Here is a 22357-nt window from a genome sequence, read left to right on the forward strand (position 1 = left end):
GCAAAAGAAAATTGACAAGAGGTAATGAAAAAAAGCCATTTATTCCTAGAAAAACAGTCATATGTACAGTCAGCCAGTGGAGCGAAGTTTGCAAGTTGCTCCATAAAGCTATTCTTCCAACGTGCCTTCTTTTACAATGGCTCGTGCAAGATTTCGTGCCAGAGCGAGCCTCAGCATTTCCACCTTGAATGTCTCAGTGTCATCATCCTAGAAGCAAAAATAATTTTAGTTCACCAAACACTACTACAGATTGGGTTTTCCTTTCTTTCTCTGGCTTTCCAGGAGTACCATAATCTCTCAGTAACAGAAACAAACCAAGCAGCCAGTCAATTTCCTACATATTTTCTATATCCTTTAGAGCCACACCAACAGACTCCTATGCAATTTGATATGTTTGTTCAGCAGTCATCTTCTCAAATAGAATAGCATTTCTAAAGGTAAAGGTAGTCCCCCGTACAAGCACCGGGTCATTACTAACCCATGGGGTGATGTCACATCCCGATGTTAACTAGGCAGACTATGTTTGCCTTCCCCAGTCATCTACACTTTACCCCCAGCAAGCTGGGTAATCATTTTACCGACCTTGAAAGGATGGAAGGCTCAGTTAATCATGAGCCGGTTACCTGAAGCCGACTTCCGTCGGGATCGAACTCAGGTCGTGAGCAGAGCTTTTGACAGCAGTACTGCAGCTTACCATTCTGCGCCATGGGGCTCTCTCATGTTTGTAGATAGGAGTGGATAGGAAGGCGGCACGATATAGCCCATTCTCGTCAGGTCTCTGGTTAGTCTAAAGTTATGTAGAACCTTTATGCACTCAAGATTTAATTGCCCTTTTTCAATGGTTTTGCTGAGCCATCTGCTAAGGATCCCTTTTTCAGACATCAGTCAGGGGACTCCTTGGTTCATATCATTTTGCAATGCCCTTATGTGTCCAACTTACGCTAAAATGGATTGTGCCATGTTTTAATAAATGGTCCACATTTTCTCAAGCAACTTTACAGCAAAAGGTCCAATTCCTCTTAGAAGACTCTGACCCACAATGTACTTATTTTGTTGCTCTTTTTTTAGAGGTTGCAGAGAAGAGTTGAAGGGAGGTGATTTTAGATATGGGTCTTATTTAAGTCTTATGGTTTTATTGTTCAAGATCCTGGTCTAGGAACAGGGAGGTTGAGTTGAGATCCCAGAAGCTAAGCAGGCTCAGTACCAAGGAAGATGCTGTAGAGGAAGGCAACGACAAACCACCTCTGCTTCTCACTTGCCTTGAAAGCCCCTGGCAGGGGTCGCCATAAGTCAGTTGCAACTTGATGGCACTTATGTATGTGCCTAAGAGTGGATACCTTCCAGATGTATCAAAATGGCTATTTCATAAAGGACCAACCACAAAAAAAGGCCCAGGGACACGCAAGGCATAATCAGCAATCCTTGATCAGAAGAGTGGCATTGCCACACAGGCTTGTGTTGAGAGAAGTGGTCACCCCTGAAAAACATTTAGGGGTGGCATCCTTGTCAGGGAGCCCATATCCCAAGATGGAAGCCACTATTGAAAAGGAATGGGCTCTTGTAGATGCCAAGTGGGCAACCTTAAGCAGGGGAAGAGGGACAGCTAGGTTACAGCTAGAAGAACGTCACTGGTGCACAGGGACATGTGAGGAGAGGTAGGTGTTGGTCCTAGGCAATAAAGAGCCTTAAAGGTCAACCAGCAACTTGAACTGAACTACTAGCAAACAGACTAACAATGTAGCTCTTTTAAAATATGCAAGACGTGCGTTCCCATCGGCTAATCCATGACAATAATTGGGCTGCTGCATTCTGAACCCGTTGCAGTTTCTGGGTTTTACAAAACCATGAATTAATGCAGCCAAGACAGCTGAGCCTAACAAAGGGGAGAGCTGGCAAACCAGATGCAGAATGCTTTAATGGGAAGGACATTTTTCATGTACACGCAAAATATTAAGAGCCTGATCCAGTCACATTTAAGGATTCAATCTCAGTGATCTCAATGGGAAGTTAAGCAAACCAATGGAACATAAAAAGTACTTAACTTTGGTTGGGCTGTGCCTTAAGTGCTAAAAATATAATGCATCAAGGAGCCCTAAGCTGTCACTATCCAGCAGTCTGCCTTTGAACAGGATTACCTGGACTGTCTGGTTTTTTGATTTTGTAGCCATCACATCTTCCAAGCATCGCATTAATTCGTACGTCTGATCAGCAGAGAATATCACCTGGAGAAAAACTGTGGTCAGATTAACAAATTGCCATTTCTCTAATTTTTATTTCTTGAAAGTGGAATATGATACCTTGATCAGTGGGAAAACAGCCCTTTAAGCATGACTCATCTCTGCTAAAGAGAAAACCTGAAGCTCCCATGTACATTGCATGCATCATTTGGAGTTCTGCGAGCAGAAGCTTTTAGGAAATAGTATCGCACCGCTTAGGATCCTCCTGCAGCTTTCTAATGGCAGCTGTGTACCATGAGTTACAGCCAAATAAAGTTGAATTTTGTAGCTGACCGCTGACCACTTCCGCCCTAAATATACACTTACTGAGAACTTACACTAGTAGGCAACAACTCCTTGGACAAACTGAGCATCTAGAGAAACCTTTTTAAAAATTTACAGCAAGCATAAAGGGCCTGTAAGATTTGAAATGTTCCGCCAGACCAATGTTTGAGGGTAGCCATGGTTTCCACCGTAGCTGGCCTCCCTGCCTCTTCCTTATATTCCATCTGAGCTTTCAATAGGGGACCCTGACTGCTTTTCCCTGGGCTGGCTGCGGACCTGTGTGCTGATAAAAGTGCAACAGCTCGATTTTAGTTTCAGAAACTGTTGCTTTTAAATCTGAATTGAACTTCTTTTGTATAACTAGCTGTTTGTTGTACTACTGTATTTTTAATGGATGTTAGTTGCTCTAAGCCTGGCTTCAGCCGGGATAGAGAGCGGGATATAAGTCCAATAAATAAATTAATTAACGGTTAGCTGAACCCATCTGCAGCAAGACTAAGCTCTTGTAAAGGTAAAGGTCCCCCGTACAAGCACCAGGTCATTCTTGACCCATGGGGTGACATCACATCCCAACATTTTCTAGGCAGACTTTGTTTACGGGGTGGTTTGCCAGTGCCTTCCTCAGTCATCGTCCCTTTATCCCCAGCAAGCTGGGTCCTCATTTTACCGACCTCGGAAGGATGGAAGGCTGAGTCAACCTTGAGCCAGCTACCTGAAACCAACTTCCGTTGGGATCGAACTCAGGTCGTGAGCAAAGCTTTGGACTGCAATACTGCAGCTTACCACTCTGCGCCACGGGGCTCCTAAGCTCTTGTAGTTAGTGTTTAAAAAGCAGGAAGAAATTGCACATACGTGTGGAAAAAGAAAACACTACTGAAGGAGACAGTGCTGTCATAATGCAGGACTTAACTGCCAGTGCATTGATCGGGCAAATATCTGCTCAGATCACAACTAAGACAGGAGATCTCTAGGCATGATAAATGAATGTGCCCTAGAAAGTTCATGAAGCCAACTAGCAGGAGGTGACCCTAGATATGAGCGGGACCTGGCGCATGAGGTAAAAATGGCTGAACCATTAGATATCAGCGACCATGGGGCTATCAAATTCAACATACATGTGACCATTACATTTCCTGGAAAATGGAACACAGCCACGTTTAACTTCGAAAGAGGTTAATTTCTCAAAAATGAGGGGATTAGTTAAAAGGAAGGCTGGATGGTCAAGTCTCCAGTATGCAGCAGTTTTTAGATGATACCAAACAAGGGGATTATGAGGAGTTTCAAAGAGACTTCTCCTAACTGGGTGAATGGCCAACGACATGGAAGCTGAAATCCAAAGTAAGTATAAAATTATGCACACCAGAGCAAAATCATCCTAACTTCATGTAAACCCTGATGGAGTCTGAGCTGGCAAGGACAGACTAAGGCATGAGGATTCTGGCAGACAGCTGAAAATACTGACTCTCTGTACAGCAGCAATAAAAAAGGCAAAATCCATATTAAGAAGGAATGAAAATAAAACTGCCAGTACAGTAATGCCATCATGCAGACTCCTTTGGAGTAAAGTGGACTTCTCAAAAAGAACAGTGTCGGAAAGGGCAGCCAGAACTATTATAGGGTTTGAGCACTTGCCCTTACACAGCAAGGCAAGGAAATCCAGTGTGTGTGTGTGTGTTAGATTTTTTTTAAATGAATGAGGGTGACACAGGTCTGCAAAACTAGGCATGGTGTAGAGAAAGTGGACCAAGAAACCTCTCTCTCTCATATAATACCAGAACTTGGAATCACCCTATGAAATTTATCAGCACTAGATTCAGGCAGGCAAAAACTTTCACACCTGTTAATTAACTTGTGGACCCGCTGCCATAAGATGCAGTGATGACCAGTAATCTGGGTGAATTTAAAAGGAGGGCTGGACAGATTTATGGAGAATGGGTTTATCACTGACTATTAGTCCTGAAAGTTGAATGAGACTTCCAGGCTCAGAGGCAGAAGGCTGGCTAGCAGTCAGCAAGTCCCAGGATGTTGCCTGCAGGCCCTGCTTGGGGTCTTCCCTGTGGCATCTGGCTGGTCACTGTTGGAAACCATCATGAATGACCACTGGTCTTATCCAACATGGCTACAATTATTTCTTATGTTCCAAGCAGATTAAAAAAGAGGAGGTTCATATTTTCCATCTCTCTTCTGAATAATACAAAGTTTTAGGAACTAAAGGATGTACTGGTGAGCTAAACTGCCACCTTTGCCTGTCTGTTCACAGCAACTTAACACTGAAACAACGCTCCAGTCTGAAAGCTATTTGGGTCTATGTACTTTCCTGCCTGGTATCAGTTAGCCCAGAGAGATATTCCTTGCGACTAATACAACTGAAAGGTCATCCACTGTTCAGAAACTTCACACTTGCCTCTTTCTGCTCCAGGAGTGGAAGTGCGTCAGTCAACAGGGTCATCCAGAAGGAGGAAGGAGCAATGCGAGCCGTCATCAACGTCAACAGTAGCTTGGCTGCTGGGAAAAACTGTTTTTCTCCATACATCCGATGAAACTCCCGATACTTCCCTGTATCCAAACGCCAAATCAGTCCACATTTCCAGACACTAACATCCCTGGTGCTCTTGGAACTACCCACGCACGAGCCAAAATCAAGTGGACCAGATTAACACTGATCTGATGCAAATGCTGCCAACGGTAGGATCACTTCCTGTGGCAGCTGTAGCTGCGATTGAGCGCCACCTGAGCCTGGTACAGACAACACCCTTGCGTGTTCACTCAACACATGAGGAGGGAGAGCAGGCAGGAACATGCTGGCCCTGCCCGGCCACCCCCTTGTGATCTCCATGGGAGCAAACCTCTACCTGCAAGCAAACCATCTCCCCGTGATCAGCAACATCCCAACAGCAGCACTGCTATAATCACAGGGAGAGGGGGTGTACGTGTGGGCACTTCCTTTGCGCATTCATGATGTGTAGACGGCTCAGTAATCACATGGAAGCAATGGGTGGGGCCAGTGCGGTTGTGCCCACTCTCCTCATGCCACACATGAACACATGGGGCACATAAGGATCTGGACCAAGCTTCAGTGCTAACGCATCTAGAAGCTGCTGTTTCTAATGAAGGTGCTTGTACATCACAAAAGAACACCTCTATTTTAAAGAGGTGGCAGCTTATGAAATATGGGTAGCTGCTACATTCTCCTAGAGATGCATAAGTAGAGCCGTTCTCTGTCCTATGGAATTTGCACATATGAACTTACAAGTTGTGCTGCATTAAGTGTTGCACAAGAACTGATATTATCTTACACTGCCATTTTTTAAAAAGGGCTGTGAGGTGGTAACTCTCACCAAGAAACGTCAGCCGGTCACTAAGCAGCATGGCTGAGCCCAAGTTGTCAATGAGGTCCAAGTCTGAGAAAGTGCCCCTCTCGCAATAATCCTTCAGGAATCTAGGGGAGGGGGAAAACCAGATTAGCACTCTAGGCGATCAACACATGCACATTGCTACTTCATCCCCACAAGCCAACCCCTCAAAGAAAGTCTCCTATAGACTGAAAAACGGTAGTGGAAAGAATTACCTTTTAGTGCCTAGAACTGTGTCCCCCAAACTTTAGACAGCCTGAACTAAAATCATACTCCAAATTATTTACTTTTACTTGTGAAAAAGTACAAAATTTGGAAGGAAGCAAGGCCAGAGAAGTAGCTCCTGCAAAGAAGGAACCGGCAGCATCCTCTATGGGTGGGAACTTCAGGCTCACAGGATTATTTAAGTAATGCATTGCTTGCAGCACAGTGGGTCTCTTGCAGCAACACACAGTTTGGGAATTAATGGGCCAGAATGCGCCCTTCTTTTGCTATTATGACAGATATGTGATAATTAAAAGATAAAAATTAGTCTTGTAGCACTTTAAAGATTATTGAAGTATAAGCATTTCTGGGTTAGAATGCACTTCTGACATATGCAACAAAATAACATGACTACCCCACCAGAATTAAAGAATGGCATTCATGAAAATAATCAAAGCAAGGCATAAACAAATCTAATAATGACTTGCAGTGCATTCCTAAAGAGAGTTACTCCAGTCTAAGCCCATTCATTTCAGTGGGCTTAGACTAGAGTAACTCTGTAAAGCAGCAACTATATCTTCGGAACTAGTTCTTTGAAAAGCTTTTCAAGTTGCCTGCTTAGTGCTTTTGTTATGATTTTCTCAAACTTGTAAATGGAAACCTGGATTTATCACAGAATGTGGCACAACATAATAGTACTCTCTCTCTACTGCTTATTTTCAAAGGACTCCCAGCCTCAAAAAGTTTCAATTTTTAATGCTAAATGTTATATAAATGAACTAGAGTGAGTGAATATATCAGTACCAGTAAGATCAAGTTATTTATTATTTCTCTATCAAAGCTTACATGAAATTTATAATTCACAGTGGGTAGCCGTGTTAGTCTGTTTGCAGTAGTCAAAAAGGGCAAGAGTCCAGTAGCACCTTAAAGACTAACAAAAATATTTTCTGGTAGGGTATGAGCTTTCGTGAGCCACAGCTCACTTCTTCGGATACAGCTAGAGTATGAATCCATCGGTCTTTAAGTAGAGGAACAGTATGTAAATGTGAATAGCAGGCTTGATGGGATTAGGTGTGATATGCAGAAGAGTCTGTGATGTCCAGGGGAGAGATGGGTGTGGAGAAATTTATAAATCTGCCTTATGAAGACTCTGTTGAAACCCACAAGTAACTGTTTGTTGTGATTGAATATGGCCTCATTTTATCTTAGAAAATCTGGGTCCGATCTCTCCCCCCACTTGTTCATACCAGCATTTCTTTGGTAACCTAGAATCCATCATATTTTCTAATCTGCACAAGTACTGGATCATCCTTTAATTTGTTCTAGCTTCAACAGAGGAGAGCCCTATCTCTGCTCTCAAAGCAGGAGTTCCAGGAAGCAGGAGTTCCTGGAAGCAGGAGTTCCAGGAAATAGTGATTAAAACCATTTGAAGAAGATATTTTGAAGAGACTCTGTTAGGACAATATTACCCATTCCCAAAATCTCAAATCTTTAACACATTTGAGCAACTGCTTTCCCACGTAACTGTTAAGGTCAGGTTCTACTCGCTGACCTTTCAAACAGAAAAATCTTAAGATCAAATAGTTTGTGAAACTGTATGTTTAACTGCCTCCAAGTGAGTTCTCCAAGTAAGTTCATTAAAATATATCCCCAGATATTTTTTTAACAATTGTACTTCTCTATGAGGCATCTTGTCTGTAGTCCATTTACCGTATTTTTCGCTCCATAAGACGCACTTTTTTCCTCCTCAAAAGTGAGGGGAAATGTCCGTGTGTCTTATGGAGCGAATGCCGGCTGGGCGCGTGCGCGTCAGGACGCGCGAGCCACGTTCCCCGCCCCGACAGCCAGCTGGGAGGCGGGTGGGGCTGCACACAGCCGGCTGGGCGAGTGCGTTGGCTCGCTCTGTGTGGCCCTGCCCGCCTCCCAGCTGGCCGTCGGGGCGGGGAACGCCGGCTCGCACCGTCCCGACGCACACGCGCCCAGCCGGCATTCGCTCCATAAGACAAATTTTTAGAGGAGGAAAACAAGATTTTTTCTTGTTTTCCTCCTGTAAAAACTAGGTGCGTCTTATGGAAAAGTGCGTCCCTTGGAGCGAAAAATACGGTATATTTGCTAGATCACTTTCCAGCTAGGCTGCTCCCTCTTACGTAAGTGTCAAACTTAGCTAGCATCCATCTCAGGCTTATTTGGTTTAATGGTCGGTCATCATAGGATATAACTATTTATATGCTGTCTGATAAAGATTAAGATATATCTTACCATGATGCATTATTTGCAGTTTCATCAAAGAAAATGTGATCAAGGTATGTGGGGAAACAGAGGTCTAAAAACACTGTTTAATATAAGTGGTGCCTTTGACTGATACGGACACACACAATTTCTATTTTTATTAATAAGTTTAGCTTGGCTAGATGTAAAGTTCTTGTTATTTACCAACGATTTTAACCTATTTTGCCAGAGCCTTTAGCTACAGCAATAAAGTTTTATTGTTGTAAATATATTAGTGTACCTCATCAGTGTAGGATTTGTATAGTGATTAGCTGCTTGGTCACAAAGTGGCTATGCTGCTCACAACTGGGTGATGGAGATCTTTTATTTAGCAAAAATGCTGCATTCTAGACAGACTGGAATCCCCATTTCTTCTCTGTTGCATTGACCACAGAGCTAACTTCTTTCACAGCTACCCCAGAGCACTTCAGCACCTGAATCCTACTAGAGGAAGAAGAAGCATGCTCCCAAGAGATGGCACAGGGACTTATAGTACCGTGCAAAAGCAACGTCCTTGAAATGCAAGATGGAGTTCCCCTTCTGTGCTGCCTCGTGTGCAGGAGACCAATAGGAATGGGCATATCAAATGTCAGCAGTGTTAGGCAATCTGCGTCTTGTCTTTCCGGCACAGTGAGAACCCTAACTGTGGCTATGCACAATCCACTTCTACCAACCAAGATGTATCCAACGTGATTGCAGAGATTAGTTTTGAATGGACTCCTGTCCTCTAACAGCTGCTAGGATTATCTCCAAAAACCTTCAGAGGACTTCCTTTACTCCTTTTCAGTTTCAAGCCTACCTGTCTGATATGAGGGTAGCAAAAGCAGCATCCTTTGCTCGAATACTCCATGACAGCGCAGAGCCTAGGCGGTTGTTCCGGACAGCTTTCATGGCCATGATTTTGCAAACGCTACGAACTTTGTAAAAGACATAAAAAAAGGGGGGGGGGAGAAAAAGCAAGCACTTTTAGTGATTGGCAGTTGCACAAATATAGTACTATATATTTTTTAAAAACACAACAAAACCAAGCCTTGCAAAGATTCACCTTGATCATTCATCATTCTCTGTTCACATATTCTCAGTACTTTGAGGGCTTTATGTTCTGTGTCCAGAGGAATCCGTTCAATGTGAAGCTCCAAGTATGCTCTACCATACTCAGGACAGTAGTCAAAATAGTCTACTGCAAGCTGCCACAAGCTATGAAAGAGGAAGGGGAACGATCAAACAGCATTTTTCAGGAGACAGCACACATTTATTAATCAGAAGCCACTAACAGTGCAATCTTACACAGTTACTCCACTTTAAGCCTGTTGATTCAAAGGGCTTGGACCTACAGTGCATAGGAGGATTGTGCTGTAAAACTACAGCTATACAACTATTCTGTTTCTGCATGAATGCTTTTCAGAGGTTCCTTTACAGACACTCCCTCACAGAACCCCAGCAGGGCATTTCTTATGTTCTTTAAAAGTTGGACTTCTGAGTCTTTGACCAACTGGCCTCCTAGATTACTCAGCTAGGCTTTCATATGATCAAGGACACCCCGAGTATTAAAAAAAAAAATCACAATTCCTTAAAAGATGTAGTAACTGCTGACAGTATTAGGTGTAGGACATCCAATTGCCTTTATCTCCTTTTTACCTACCTATATACCATAGTCAGAGTGAGAAAGTAAAAATTATTGGCCAGTAAGATGTTTTGCTTCTTAAGGAAGGAAGTATGTTACAAAGCTCTCAACAGTAACCCAGCAGTTACACATACACAAACAAAAGAAGAACAAGAGTTGGTTTTTATATGGCAACTTTCTTTACCACTTCAGGAAGAATCAAACGGGCTCACCTTCCCCTCCCCACAATAGACACCGTGAGGTAGGTGAGGCTGAGAGAGCTCTAAGACAGCTGTGACTAGCCCAAGGTCACCCAGCTGGCTTCATGTGGAGGAGTGGGGAAACCATCCCAGTTCACCAGATTAGAGTCTGCCGCTCATGTGGAGGAGTGGAGAATCAAACCCGGTTTTCCAGATTAGGGAGCTCTAAACCATCGCTCTTAACCACTACACCACACCAGCTCTCATTTGTACAGGCTACTTCAGTAAATCCAAGTAGTAGAAGAAGAGCTGGTTTTTATACCTTGATTTTCTCTACTTTTAAGGAGACTCAAACCGGCTTACAATTGCCTTCCTTTCCCCTCCCCACAACAGACACCCTGTGAGGTAGGTGGGGCTGAGAGAACTCTAAGAGAGCCCTGGCTAGTCCAAGGTCACCCAGCTGGCTTCATGTGGAGCAGTGGGGAAACCAACCCGGTTCAACAGATTAGCCTCCACTGCTCATGTGGAGGAGTGGGGAAATCAAACCTGGTTCTCCAGATTAGAGTCCACCACTCCAAACCACCGCTCTTAACCAGTATACCACACTGGCTCTGCCTAGTGAACTCCGTCATGTGACATCACCCCATGGGTCAGTAATGACCTGGTGCTTGCACAGGGGACTATATTTACCTTTACCTACTCTTACCTAGAAGCCATTTGGTATAACTACTCTTCTAGACTAGTGTCCTGACCTCCCTCCTTGCACATTTAAAGTATGAGTTATCATTGGAGTACTCCTTTAGTTTGAATACAGAATCCTTCAAGGACTCTTAGTTTAACACATCCAATGACAACTTATGTGTAAAAAATACATTTTCCTTCAAAGTAACTTTCAGTCTTCTACCCCACAAAGTTATGACATATTCAAAACAAGGAAACAAAGATCCTACCTATGATGGCAGAAGAGTCCAGAAGCATACTCCAACAGGAGATATTCACGCATATTGGAGCCAAAACTGGAAGAAAAACACACTGTAACTACTTCCTCACTTACACCAAGAACTGGACCATAGCTGACCATTGTTAACAGCTGCCATTGGTGTAATCACATTGTTTTATAAAATGGAAAAAAATATTTAAGGGAACTATACTCTCTGCCTCTGGAGCAAAGCTGGTTTCATAGAAAAGGTTTCTGCAACTTTCTCTTTTCTCAGCTTTGTGGTACATGACTTGGCTGGTGCAAGGGGAGAGCAGAGTTCCACACTCTAGAGCTGGGGTGGGGAACCTTTTTTTTGCCAAGGGCCATTTGGATATCTTTAACATCATTCGGGGGCCATACAATAAATAAATAAACAAATAAATATAATCATTATTAGATATTTGTGCATCTTATGCAGGTCTACTCTAAATCCTAGTCAAGTCCAGTCAGTGGGCTTACTCATTGGAAAGTGCCAGTAAGTTTGTCCTGCAGATGTCTAGGATCTTAACCTATTGGTGGCCTACCCATTTTGGCCCAGAGAAACTATGAAGTACACTTTCTTTATTGAGAAATTTTATATGCTGCCTGGATCTTGACTTGGATGGCCCAGCCCAGCCTGATCTCATCAGATCTCAAAATCTAAGCAAGGTCGGCCTTGGTTAGTACTTGGATAGGAGACCACCAAGGAATACCGGAGTCGTTCTGCAGAGAAAGGCAATGGCAACCCACCTCTGTTCATTTCTTGCCTGACCCGGCAATGCCGTGGATTGAACTTGCAAGGGACCAGATTGGGGAGGGGCACAGAGTACATAGAGATGCTGCACGTTTGGTAGTCCATCCTGCCCCTGGGACCTTCTGCATGCCAAGCAGATGTTCTGCCACTGAGCCACAGCCCCTGCCAAGCAGATGCTTTACCTCTGAGCCACAGCCCCTGCCAAGTACATACTCTACCTCTGAGCCACAGCTCCTGCCAAGCAGATGCTCTACCTGAGCCACAGCCCCTGCCAAGTAGACTCTCTACCTCTGAGCCACAGCCCGCCAAGCAGATACTCTACCTCTGAGCCACAGCCCCTGCCGAGTAGATACTTTACCTCTGAGCCGCCAGTTCGGGCCTCCAGTTCAAGCTCGGCTGGGTCGGGTCGAGCAGGAGGGAGCAATACGGCGCGCCCCACCTGCTTCTGCGTTGGCTTCGGGGGAGCGCAAGGGGAGGGCCACGGAGGGACCCACGGAGCAGGCAGCGCGGCCAGTGTGCACACCCGTGTAGGGGGAGATGGCGGCGCACGTTTTGGGCGCCCCAGTGGTGTGCAGCACGCAGGCCGGGGGATCGAGCCGGGCGAGGGCTGGAAAGGGGTCCTCCACCGGTGGTGCAGCCAGCGTGCACGCCGGTGCGGGGGAAGATGGCGGCGCAAGTTTTGGGCGCCCCAGCAGCATTCGGCCGCAGTGCGTCCAGCGTGCAGGCCTGGGGATCGAGCAGAGGGGAGGACTGGAAAGGGGCCCTCCGGCGGCAGCGCATCCAGCATGCAGGCCGGGGAATTGAGGTGGGGGAGGGCTGGAAAGGGGCCCTCCGGTGGCGGCGCAGCCAGCGTGCGGGCAGGGAGATTGACCAGGGGGAGGGCTGGAAAGGGGCCCTTGGCAGGCGGGCCGCGGGCCAGATAAAATGATCCCGCGGGCCGCCAAAGGTTCCCCACCCCTGCTCTAGAGGCTTAGCTAGAGACTACCTACATTTCAATCTACAGACTCACATGAACATATAAAGCTGCCAGGCTGTGTGGCTCATGTTGTCCAGCATTGGCAACCATGGCATTCAGCAGCTTTCCCAGGTCTTACACAGCTGTTCCTCAGCGCCTGCTCACCAAAATCCTTTTAAATGGAGGTGCCAGGGACTAAACCAAGGACCTTCTGCATGCAAAGCATGTGCTTGACGCCAACAAAACTGTGGTGGAGCTTCAAAGTTCATTGTTTATTCGGGACTACAGCAAAAGTTGTGTGATTTATCTTAGCAATATGTGCCACAGGACTGCTGACAGCCAGAAAACAGGAAGCGTTTTACTCATATTTCATCAGTAAAACCTAATAGTGTGGTGGTGGTTGAGAGTACAAGCTAGAAAGTGACCAACTCTTACCTCAATCACAAACACACCAGAGGTCCTAGCCAAGATGCTATTCTGTCAGTTGCTCTCTTACAGGATTGGTGAAGGATTACTGAGATAATGTACGGGACACACTTTGAACACAGTGAAGTGCTACATAAAAGCTAAGTGTTATCCATAAAAGTTTGTCTACATGGAAATCTTCGTAACTGTCTCTAGCCTGATAAACATATTCTTTCTGAGTTGCCAGTCACCAAGAGACCTCTCAACCGCCACCGTCCATTTACTTAAAACACTTTTATGTTGCCTTTCCAAACTGCGAACATTGCAAACATTAAAACAGCGCTTAAAATAGAAATATATTTTAAAACATTGAAAACAAAACATCAAAACACATAAGCACACAAACAGGGAGGAGGGTTAATAAGAGTTAGTGGGGAAATGCCAAGCAAAACAAAAAAAGTTTTCACCCATAGGTGGAAGACAATTAAAGAGGGAGACAGATGTATTTCCCAGAGGAGGGAGTTGCAAAGTTTCACTGCCACAACCAAGAAGGCCTTTTCTTGGGTTGCCACCCGTCTAGCCTCAGATGGCGGGGGCACCCAAAGCAGGGTCTCTAAAGATGGCTGAAGTGGTCGGGTAGATTCAATATGGGAGTAGGTGGTCATTAAAGTATGCTGGCCCCCAGCCATGTACGGCTTTAAAAGTGAATACCAGAACCCTGAATTAGGCTTGCTTACCACTGAATACAAGAATTAAGAAGTACTCACTATAGGTTGTGAGACTGGAGGAGATTGCAATGATCCAGCAGGTCTGTCAGATGAGCCACAAACCACCAGTTGCTCAGAGCAATACTGCACAAAGAAAGGGGGGAAAGGGAAGGGATATAAAATTATAATTGATGACACACTACGCGTAAAGACTTCTTTCGAAAGCTTAGCAAAAACCAGCCCAACACCATGCAATTTATCAAGCTTTATTACATCTAACAGAATCTTATGCATTAGCTCTGTGCATATTTCATTCAATACATTGCTTTTTTTAATATGCACTTTCCTATTTTGTTCAGCACCCACTACTACATTCATATGCAATTTCTTTAAATACACGAGAAATTCTGGATTATGAGGCAGATTGAAGGACAGATCAAGCGCTCTAAAACACCAATGATTAAGTAAAGTCACCTGCATTCCTTAATCACTTGATGGATGTCAAATTCAAAGGCTGCCAGCAAGATAATGTCCAAGGGCTCAGGACTACTCTCACTCCCAAGAAATTGGTCCAGGCTTGACTACAAACAAAGAGATGAGGCACATTCAGTGTCAATAATGTGTGTGCCAGCACCAACCTCAGTTAAACTCCTAAAAAACACACAGCAGCAAGAATACAGAAGAAAATAAACAGAAGGAGAACGGAAACAGATAAACAGCATTTTCCTTACATTCTCTCAGTAAGAGTCAAGAAAACACAAACTCCTACTACCATACGGCCAATATAAACAAAGCGGATCACTTACAATACTGGTCCAGCAGCATTCTCCATTTATAGACAGTGGTAAAATCACAGTCAAACCAGCTCTTCCAAAGTCAAGGCCAAATCAATGACAAAGAGGGCTGAGGCACATGAAGCTGCCTTATACTGAATCAGACCATTAGTCCATAAAGGTCAGTACTGATCACTGAGACTGGCAGCGGCTCTCTGGGGACTCAGGCAAAGGTGTTTCACATCACCTACTACCTGATCCTTTTAACTGGAGATGCCCGAGGTGGAACCCGGGGCCTTCTATTTGCTAAGCAAGTACTCTACCACTAAGCCACACACAGAGACCCCACTTCTGGAGGTGGTGTCTGGTACAATAATTTGGAAACTTTCCAAAATTTGCTGTTTGTTAAATCTTACATGAGATGGGGAGAGGGATGGCACAGTATCCAAACTGCCACTTTCGCATGCACCGCCTCAAAATTGTGTCATCCCTCCCATTCCCACTGACATGGAGGGCAAGAAACCAGGATGGGATGAGGAGGGATCACTGTCAAACGCCTTTCTGCTTGGGTGGAAGAAAGACTCAAGCCAGTTCTTCTCCCAAAGCCGCATTTCCCAAATCACCTGTGCATAGAGATGGAGTTCCATAGGCTTCACAGTCGGATGACAATACAACAACCGGGTTACCAGAAAATGGTACCATGTAGTCATGAGATCTTTCTTCTCTAGAATGGTGTTTTCATCTCCCAATAGGATCTAATGACAAACAGACAAACCACTTAAGTATTCCCCAGCAGAGACCCTAAAGAATACCAAGTTATTCATTCAGTCTCTAAAAACTGGGCTGTTAGAACTACATTATTGCCAGTTCTTCTGATCAAATACTGTTTGTGCATTTTTTTGTCTCTGTGTAATGGGTGGCAAGAAGCCTTTCTCCAGAGAAACAGGCAAAAGAGGGAAACAGCCATGCTGTTCATCACAAGTGCCTTCCCTCCAAAAATCTTGCCGCTTTATGTTCCTCCCCTCACCCTTCTTTCCTGCCATACCATGATCAAGTACGTAAAAACCTTTTTTTTAAAGAGAAGCAGAAGGCGAAATACTAGATTCGCTGGTGTTCCTTGAGATTTCTCCCCTTTAAGAAGAGACGAGAGCACGTGCGCTATGGTGCTCCAGCAGGCAGCGCTCCATCTCCATCTCTCAGTCCTTTTTAAAAGTTTCCAAAAAAGGTACAGGCCTGGGCTACAAGTGGTGTCACCGACACTAACCAGTGATGTATGCCCATGAAATTTGCAGAGCCACATTCTACACAGTAGTCCAGATCACAATAGGCCAGGTAATGTACTGTTTCCCAGCAACTTGAAAGATTGTGGCTTGGAATATTTCCTCACAACAGATGCCTTAGCATGAGGAAAGGCTTTGGCTCCCTGCAACAATGAACTAACATTGCAGATCAAAATACAAAGCAGGGAACTACTACCTCTTGAGCCTGCTGTTGCGCAAAATCTATAAGTGTGATCTACATAACCACATTTGTTTTAGAAATGCAGCCTTTCAGCGGGGATCATCAATAAGCAAACGTAAGTTGTTACATCTGGATAATACACTTGTTTCTGAATAATCAGCTTTAGAAACAATAGTAATTTGATTAATAGCCCCATGCAAGCCTCAGAGCTTTTTACTCCCCCCATCCCTGCTCAAATACCCACACTCAGCCCTTTTGCTGGATGTATCTGCCTTGCAAGGGGTAAGGTGGAGCTTAACAGCCTCAAGGCTTCCCCAAGATCATACAGTGCCGACTCATAGAAAAGAGCAGATCTTAAAAGTTAAGCTTCCTTTAGATTCTTCACACCATACTTGTAGAACCTGCAACCCATCATTGACCCACCAGTTCTTCCATTCTAAAATCCCACACACCTTGCAGATGGTTTCCATGTGAGGGTTGGCAGCAAACGTCCCATCTTGCAAGAAGCGCTGACATTCGTCATGCCAGTGCTGCCATTTCAGTTCCATCTCTGTCAGAGTTTGTGTATTACCAAGCTGGAAAGTAAAATATATAAGCATGCAAGTTTTTTCCTTTGACAAGAAGGGTCTCTAAGGTCCTCAGTGCAGCATTTGGAACAACTTGCCTTGAAATGGGGGGGGGAGGGGAAGCTGATACACAGAGGTCAGAAATAGCATAACATTTTTTAAGGGCATGGGTGGGAACTCCAAAATGAAACATCCAGGACAATGGATGGTGATGAATGCTTTTGTACACATTTGTACAATTTACATTACTAAACCTTGCTGTCAAATATGGGGGTTTGCAACACAGCCAAATATCAAAACAATCTCCCTCAAGCTGTATATCAAACCTGTTTATTAGAGATATACAAGCAACTGTTACCAAAACAAAAATGACTGTATGATCTCGCACAACGGGGGGGCGGGGCGACGAAGACTAGAAATACCACCTCTGTGAACAGCCCACTGAAAAAAGTTCCTCAGCAGAACTAGAAGAGAAATCTACCGACTGCGTACACTGAGGATAGGCATCTTCTTCATCAGCTCATCCATAATTTTGCACATGCTCACTGAAGCAGGACTGGCACTGGCTTCCTTAGAGAGCAGTTGCCGAGCCTCGTCCATTCGTCCTTGAAGCACAAAGATAGTTATCTGGGGGAGAAAAATTCAAAATGGATTGTAGCAGAATATAGAACTGAACCTGAGAAATGACCTACACATTAATACCAGTGCTCAGTCCTACGTATATATTGTTGCACCCAGGCACACAGTAGCTTATGTCAAGGTAGCTACAGCATTATCTGCCCCTGTGTGGGGGAGGGGGTAGTGGTCTATGAGTGTGGGTGCTTTGCACCAACAGGGCGCTGGTTGGAATCCAAGGCGTTATTTTATTTCAAGGAGCACTGTGACAGCATGACAAGGATAAACTTGCGTCATACAATAGCACAGATCTGTTGCAATAGATAAGTGAAAAACTAATTTTGGGAAAAGGAGGGCTAATCAGTCCTACTAGGCAAACAGAACTGCATTGATGTAAATAACTCAAAGGCCTCCTTCCTCTCTGCTAAAAAAACCGCTTAGGATGTTACTACTTGGTGCAGTTGACAATGGTTGCTGTTGTAACTATAGTTACCAGTGGCTTCACTGAATATCTTGCTTGTGGAAGTTATCATCTTGGCCATTATAGTGCAAAAGGAGTAATTTTTTAAAAAGCTCGAATCCATGTTTTTGTTAGATGAAAAAAACACAGCAGAAGCTGGTACCTGGTTGTTTGGGACCAGTGACAAGATCTGCATGACATGGGGAAGCAGCTCCGAGATCAGATATAAGACTGTAACAGGCAGAGGTATCAAGATATGCCCACAATGTTCCATAACATCCTAGTCAGAACCTACCCAAAAGGAAGGGGTTCTAAAGTTGACTGGTTAGTTATTTGCTGACCCTCCTGAGTGTCAGACTAGGTTATGGGAGGTCCAGGTTTGAGTCCCCATTCTACCATGAAGATTTCTGTGTAATCTTGGGCCAGTCACATACTCTCAGCCTAAGCTACCTCACAGGATTGATGCAAAGATAACATGGAGAAGGGGAGAATGTTGTACGCCAATCTGGATTCACAATTAGGGCTGTTGATTCGGTTCGGCCCGAACTGAAAATCAGCCGAATTTCCCCTGATTCGGTGGTTTTTAGTTCGGGAGGAACCGAACTCAAAACTGGCGGGCAACCGGGGGGCCCGAATTCAGCGAGTTCGGGAGTTCGCGAATAAATTCGGCAAATTCGGCCGTCAGTAAGCAGCATAACCGTCAGTAAGCAGCATTCTCCTCCCCCGGCCAATCGGTGGCCAAGCTGGGTCTTCTTCTGGCCAATCAGTCAGGATTGAGTACTGGAGGAATCAGCTGATGTGCGGCCCGGCCAGGGAGAGAGAGAGAGAGAGCGAAATCCTCGTGTGTGTGTGTGTGGGGGGGTGCTTGTGCACATTCGCTCCTTTCTGTGGCTGCAGGGGGTGTATTTTTTGGGGTACAGACACAAAACTTTCACTGGAGCTTCAGATGAAGCTTCTTAAGATACCCCCCAAGTTTTGTAAACATTGGGTCAGGGGGTCCCGAGATATGGGCTCCCCCCTTTTTCTTTCCATGGCTGCAGGGGGCGCATTTTTGGGGGTACAGACCCCAAACTTTGAGCGGAGTTTCAGACCAGTGTTCTTAAGATACCCCCCAAGTTTTGTAAACATTGGGTCAGGGGGTCTCGAGATATGGGCTCTCCCCCTTCCCCCCCCTTTTTCCATTTATGTGGCTGCAGGGGGCGCTTTTTTGGGGATATAGCCCCCAAACTTTTAGCATAGCTTCAGACACTTATTCTTAAGATACTACCCAAGTTTTGTAAAGATAGGTTCAGTGGGGGCAGAAATATCGCCTCCCCCCTTTTCTCTTTCCATGGCTGCAGGGGGCGCATTTTTGGGGGTGCAGATCCCAAACTTTGAGCGGAGTTTCAGACCAGTGTTCTTAAGATACCGCCCAAGTTTTGTGAACATTGGGTCAGGGGGTCCCGAGATATGGGCTTTCCCCTTTCCCCTTTTCCCTATTGGGATGAATGGATCAGCCGATCCTGTGCATCTTCTCCAGAGCAAAACCTCCCGTGCCTAATTGGAATCATCTTGGATTACAAGTCCTCTTCAGCCCCTCTTGATGGAACAGAAGACAGCCACAGTAAGACCCCTTTGGGGGCTTTAATCTATAATTTTTCTCCTGTGTATGTGTGTGTGTGTGGGGGGAAAGCAGAGTCTGTGTGTGTGTGGGGAGGGAGCAGTTTCTGTGGGTGGGGGGGGGAAGCCAAAGGGGGCTTTCGTCGGTTCTGCCTGGGGTGTGTGTTCCCCCTCGAGTCTCTTGCTCCCTGGTTTGAGGGGGGAGGTTTCAGTTGTGTGTTGCAAAGGTGTTGTTTAACAAGGTTGTGTTGTTTTGCAGTTGTTTTGCAGTTGCTTTGCAAACGTCTCAGCTGTTGTCAGGGCTGGGAGCTTTGTGCGTGGGCGGCAAGCTCTGCTGAGAGATGCACATTAAGGGTGGGGGGGACCCCTTTCAGGGCCCATATCTTAGCCCCCCCTGACCCAATCTTTACAAAACTTAAGGAGTCTTTCAATAAACGTCCTTTGAAGCTCTGCTGAAAGTTTGGGACCTCTAACCCCAAAAATGCCCCCCCCAGAGCCGCGGAAAGGTGCAATTGTGTTTTTAATGGCTTTATTCGGCCGAATTTGTTTCCGAACTTTGAATTCCCGCCGAATTGAACGGATCCGAAGTGGGGGAGTTCGGACTTCGGCATATCCCGAATCTAAACGGGCTGAATTTGGCCGAATCCGAACTATACCGAATTTTTTTAAATTCAACAGCCCTATTCACAATATGGAGAAAAGTGCGGTATAAATGAAGTAAAATAAAAAGAAATAAAGCTATATGCTAAGTAGAGAGGCTAGCCTAGTAAGCTTTGGGATCTTCCACTGTGTTCATCTGTCTTGTGAGTGTCAATCATGAGCACCTCCAAGCTCCGCCCCCCACTGATGGAAAATTTCCCTGCTATTTTGAATGCCGATATTCTTCTGAATTATTCTTGATATAATAGTTAGTGTAATAGTACATAACTGCGAACACATGGGATAATTACCACTTCCCTTCTCAAATTTATCCAGTGACATACTGCACAAAGCTAGAAGCTAGTTTGCTGGAGGATTAACCCTTGCATTCATTCACTAGCAAAAAAAAACACCTGGAATACAGAATTTCTTCTTCAGACTCTCACAGATGGTACAACCACAGTAGAGCTTTCCTTCCTTAGGGAGATTTAAACTGCACGGATCTTACTTCTTTAGGAAAGAGCTTTCATAGCAGTACTTTATTCTGGCTCCAGCTTCATCTTTTCAACAAATAAAATCAGACAGCAAGCACATATGCTTCCTTGGACAAGATAATTCTTCACTCACTGCATTCCAAAAGTTTTCATGTTTTGCTGGACTTTCACTCTTCAAAACTTCACAGACCATGTTGTCTACATCACACACATGAAGACGAACCCAGTCAAGAAGGTGAAGGAGGAGGGGACCAGCTGAAAAAAGGTTATATATTCTCATAATCTGTGAGATCTGGAAAATTTTAGCTCTACAACTATTATGGAGTGGGGGAAGAAGAGATGCAAATAACAGGGCTGATTATATTCTGCTTCTCTTAAAGCAATTATCAGTCTTACAACCTATGTCTCTGCCTTTTGATCTAGTTCTAGGATATGAACAAGCATTGTCTCTTGCCTTAGCTCTATCCTTGGAGGATACCACTCTAATTCCAATTCATGTTTGCTAACCTCTGCTTCATACACACGATTAATTTCCTAAACAGATATAATTTCACATAGAACAGGCATGCACCCCTCATGCACAGTCATACATAAGTGCATGTATGACTAACTTGCTGGATATACCACTACCAATTTGATTCCACACACACATGCTCATGATGTGCAGTGGCATACATAATTTCCCACAATATTTGTGTCAAAAATTAATTTTGTGAACAGCAGCCTTACACCCATGTGGGAACACTAGTTATGAAGCACCAGAGAATTCAACCCACGCAAGCAGAGAACACCAAATTCTCTGTAGATATTATTCTTACATACTTGACTACTTATTATACTTTAGTTTGCATGAAACTCAAGCTGAGAAGAAATTTATTTTTTTAACTCTCCACAACCATTGAGCAACAAACTCTGTACAATAGAAGAGATGGTCAGCATTGAAGGGAAATAATAAGCCAGGATCAGGATGCAGTATAAGAGGCACAGTGTATTCCTCGTTCAAGGTAGCAAGAGGCAACAAATGGAGATCATGCTTTTGAAAACCCTTCCTAGTACCGTTTTTATAGAAATATCCAACAGCTAAATGCAGCATAAGCAATTCTGAAAAATAAACATGCTACACAAACGTATGCCTTTCCATCTACATTATACTACAATCTTCACCTGGTGCTGCTTCAATAAACATGATCTCACAGAGATTCCAGATCAACTCCATAGCAGACAGAATGGAGACCTAAGAGAGACGTACACCAATTAAAGGCCAACAATCGTTTTGACACTTTCAGCTTGGAGCCATAACACAAGGATCAGCAGTCAAACAATCAAACGTTACTCATGCATGTTTTTATGTGCAGAAATAAGATGCTACTAAAATAAGTTAGTGTCTCTGCCATACATTATATTATTTGGATTCAGGTTTCAGATCCAAGGACAAGGCAAACATACAGCTGGCATCAATGAATGAACTCACTGTGGTTGCCACGGTAATGTCCTGGCCTCCTCTGGTGCGTGTGAAACTGAGCATGATGGGATGGACACTCACTACCCCTACTCCGGCTTGGAGAGGTTGGCCATTTAAAGTGCAGCAAGGACCTCCAAAACAAGCTAACAGTACCATACCCATGTTGGGGGGGGGGGGAAGGAGAGATCTTTGCGGTAGATGCTCGTAAAAGTTTATTCTCAGTGGTGACAGTTCACAACAATATATTTAAGTTACCTGGGTACTGTGCTGCGTTCTCATTACTGGGTCGCGCGCCGAAACTACAAAAGACAAAGAAGTTAAGACTTCCTCCTTTTCCCAAGCTGATTTTATGTATTTGTTTAAAGGGTTTATACCACTTT

At 44.6% G+C, this 22357-nt stretch overlaps 1 protein-coding gene across 1 annotated transcript in view; it reads right to left on the minus strand.

Moving 5' to 3' along the window:
* Nucleotides 1-42: 42 nt before the first annotated feature.
* The window catches only part of NUP85 (nucleoporin 85), a 29899-nt gene continuing 7584 nt past the window's right edge, over nucleotides 43-22357 (minus strand). The window contains exons 5-19 of the mRNA XM_056857602.1: nucleotides 22233-22276; nucleotides 21680-21749; nucleotides 20649-20770; nucleotides 17201-17335; nucleotides 16595-16717; nucleotides 15305-15436; nucleotides 14383-14489; nucleotides 13969-14052; nucleotides 11080-11145; nucleotides 9372-9523; nucleotides 9126-9243; nucleotides 5840-5940; nucleotides 4906-5057; nucleotides 2136-2222; nucleotides 43-207 (exon numbers count right to left, since the gene is read on the minus strand). Coding sequence (XP_056713580.1) covers nucleotides 109-207; nucleotides 2136-2222; nucleotides 4906-5057; nucleotides 5840-5940; nucleotides 9126-9243; nucleotides 9372-9523; nucleotides 11080-11145; nucleotides 13969-14052; nucleotides 14383-14489; nucleotides 15305-15436; nucleotides 16595-16717; nucleotides 17201-17335; nucleotides 20649-20770; nucleotides 21680-21749; nucleotides 22233-22276 — 1592 coding nt within the window. The 3' untranslated portion in view covers nucleotides 43-108. The remainder of the gene's footprint in view (nucleotides 208-2135; nucleotides 2223-4905; nucleotides 5058-5839; nucleotides 5941-9125; nucleotides 9244-9371; nucleotides 9524-11079; nucleotides 11146-13968; nucleotides 14053-14382; nucleotides 14490-15304; nucleotides 15437-16594; nucleotides 16718-17200; nucleotides 17336-20648; nucleotides 20771-21679; nucleotides 21750-22232; nucleotides 22277-22357) is intronic.

The sequence above is a fragment of the Euleptes europaea genome, chromosome 1 (assembly GCF_029931775.1).
Source record: "Euleptes europaea isolate rEulEur1 chromosome 1, rEulEur1.hap1, whole genome shotgun sequence".
Taxonomy (NCBI): Eukaryota; Metazoa; Chordata; class Lepidosauria; order Squamata; family Sphaerodactylidae; genus Euleptes; species Euleptes europaea.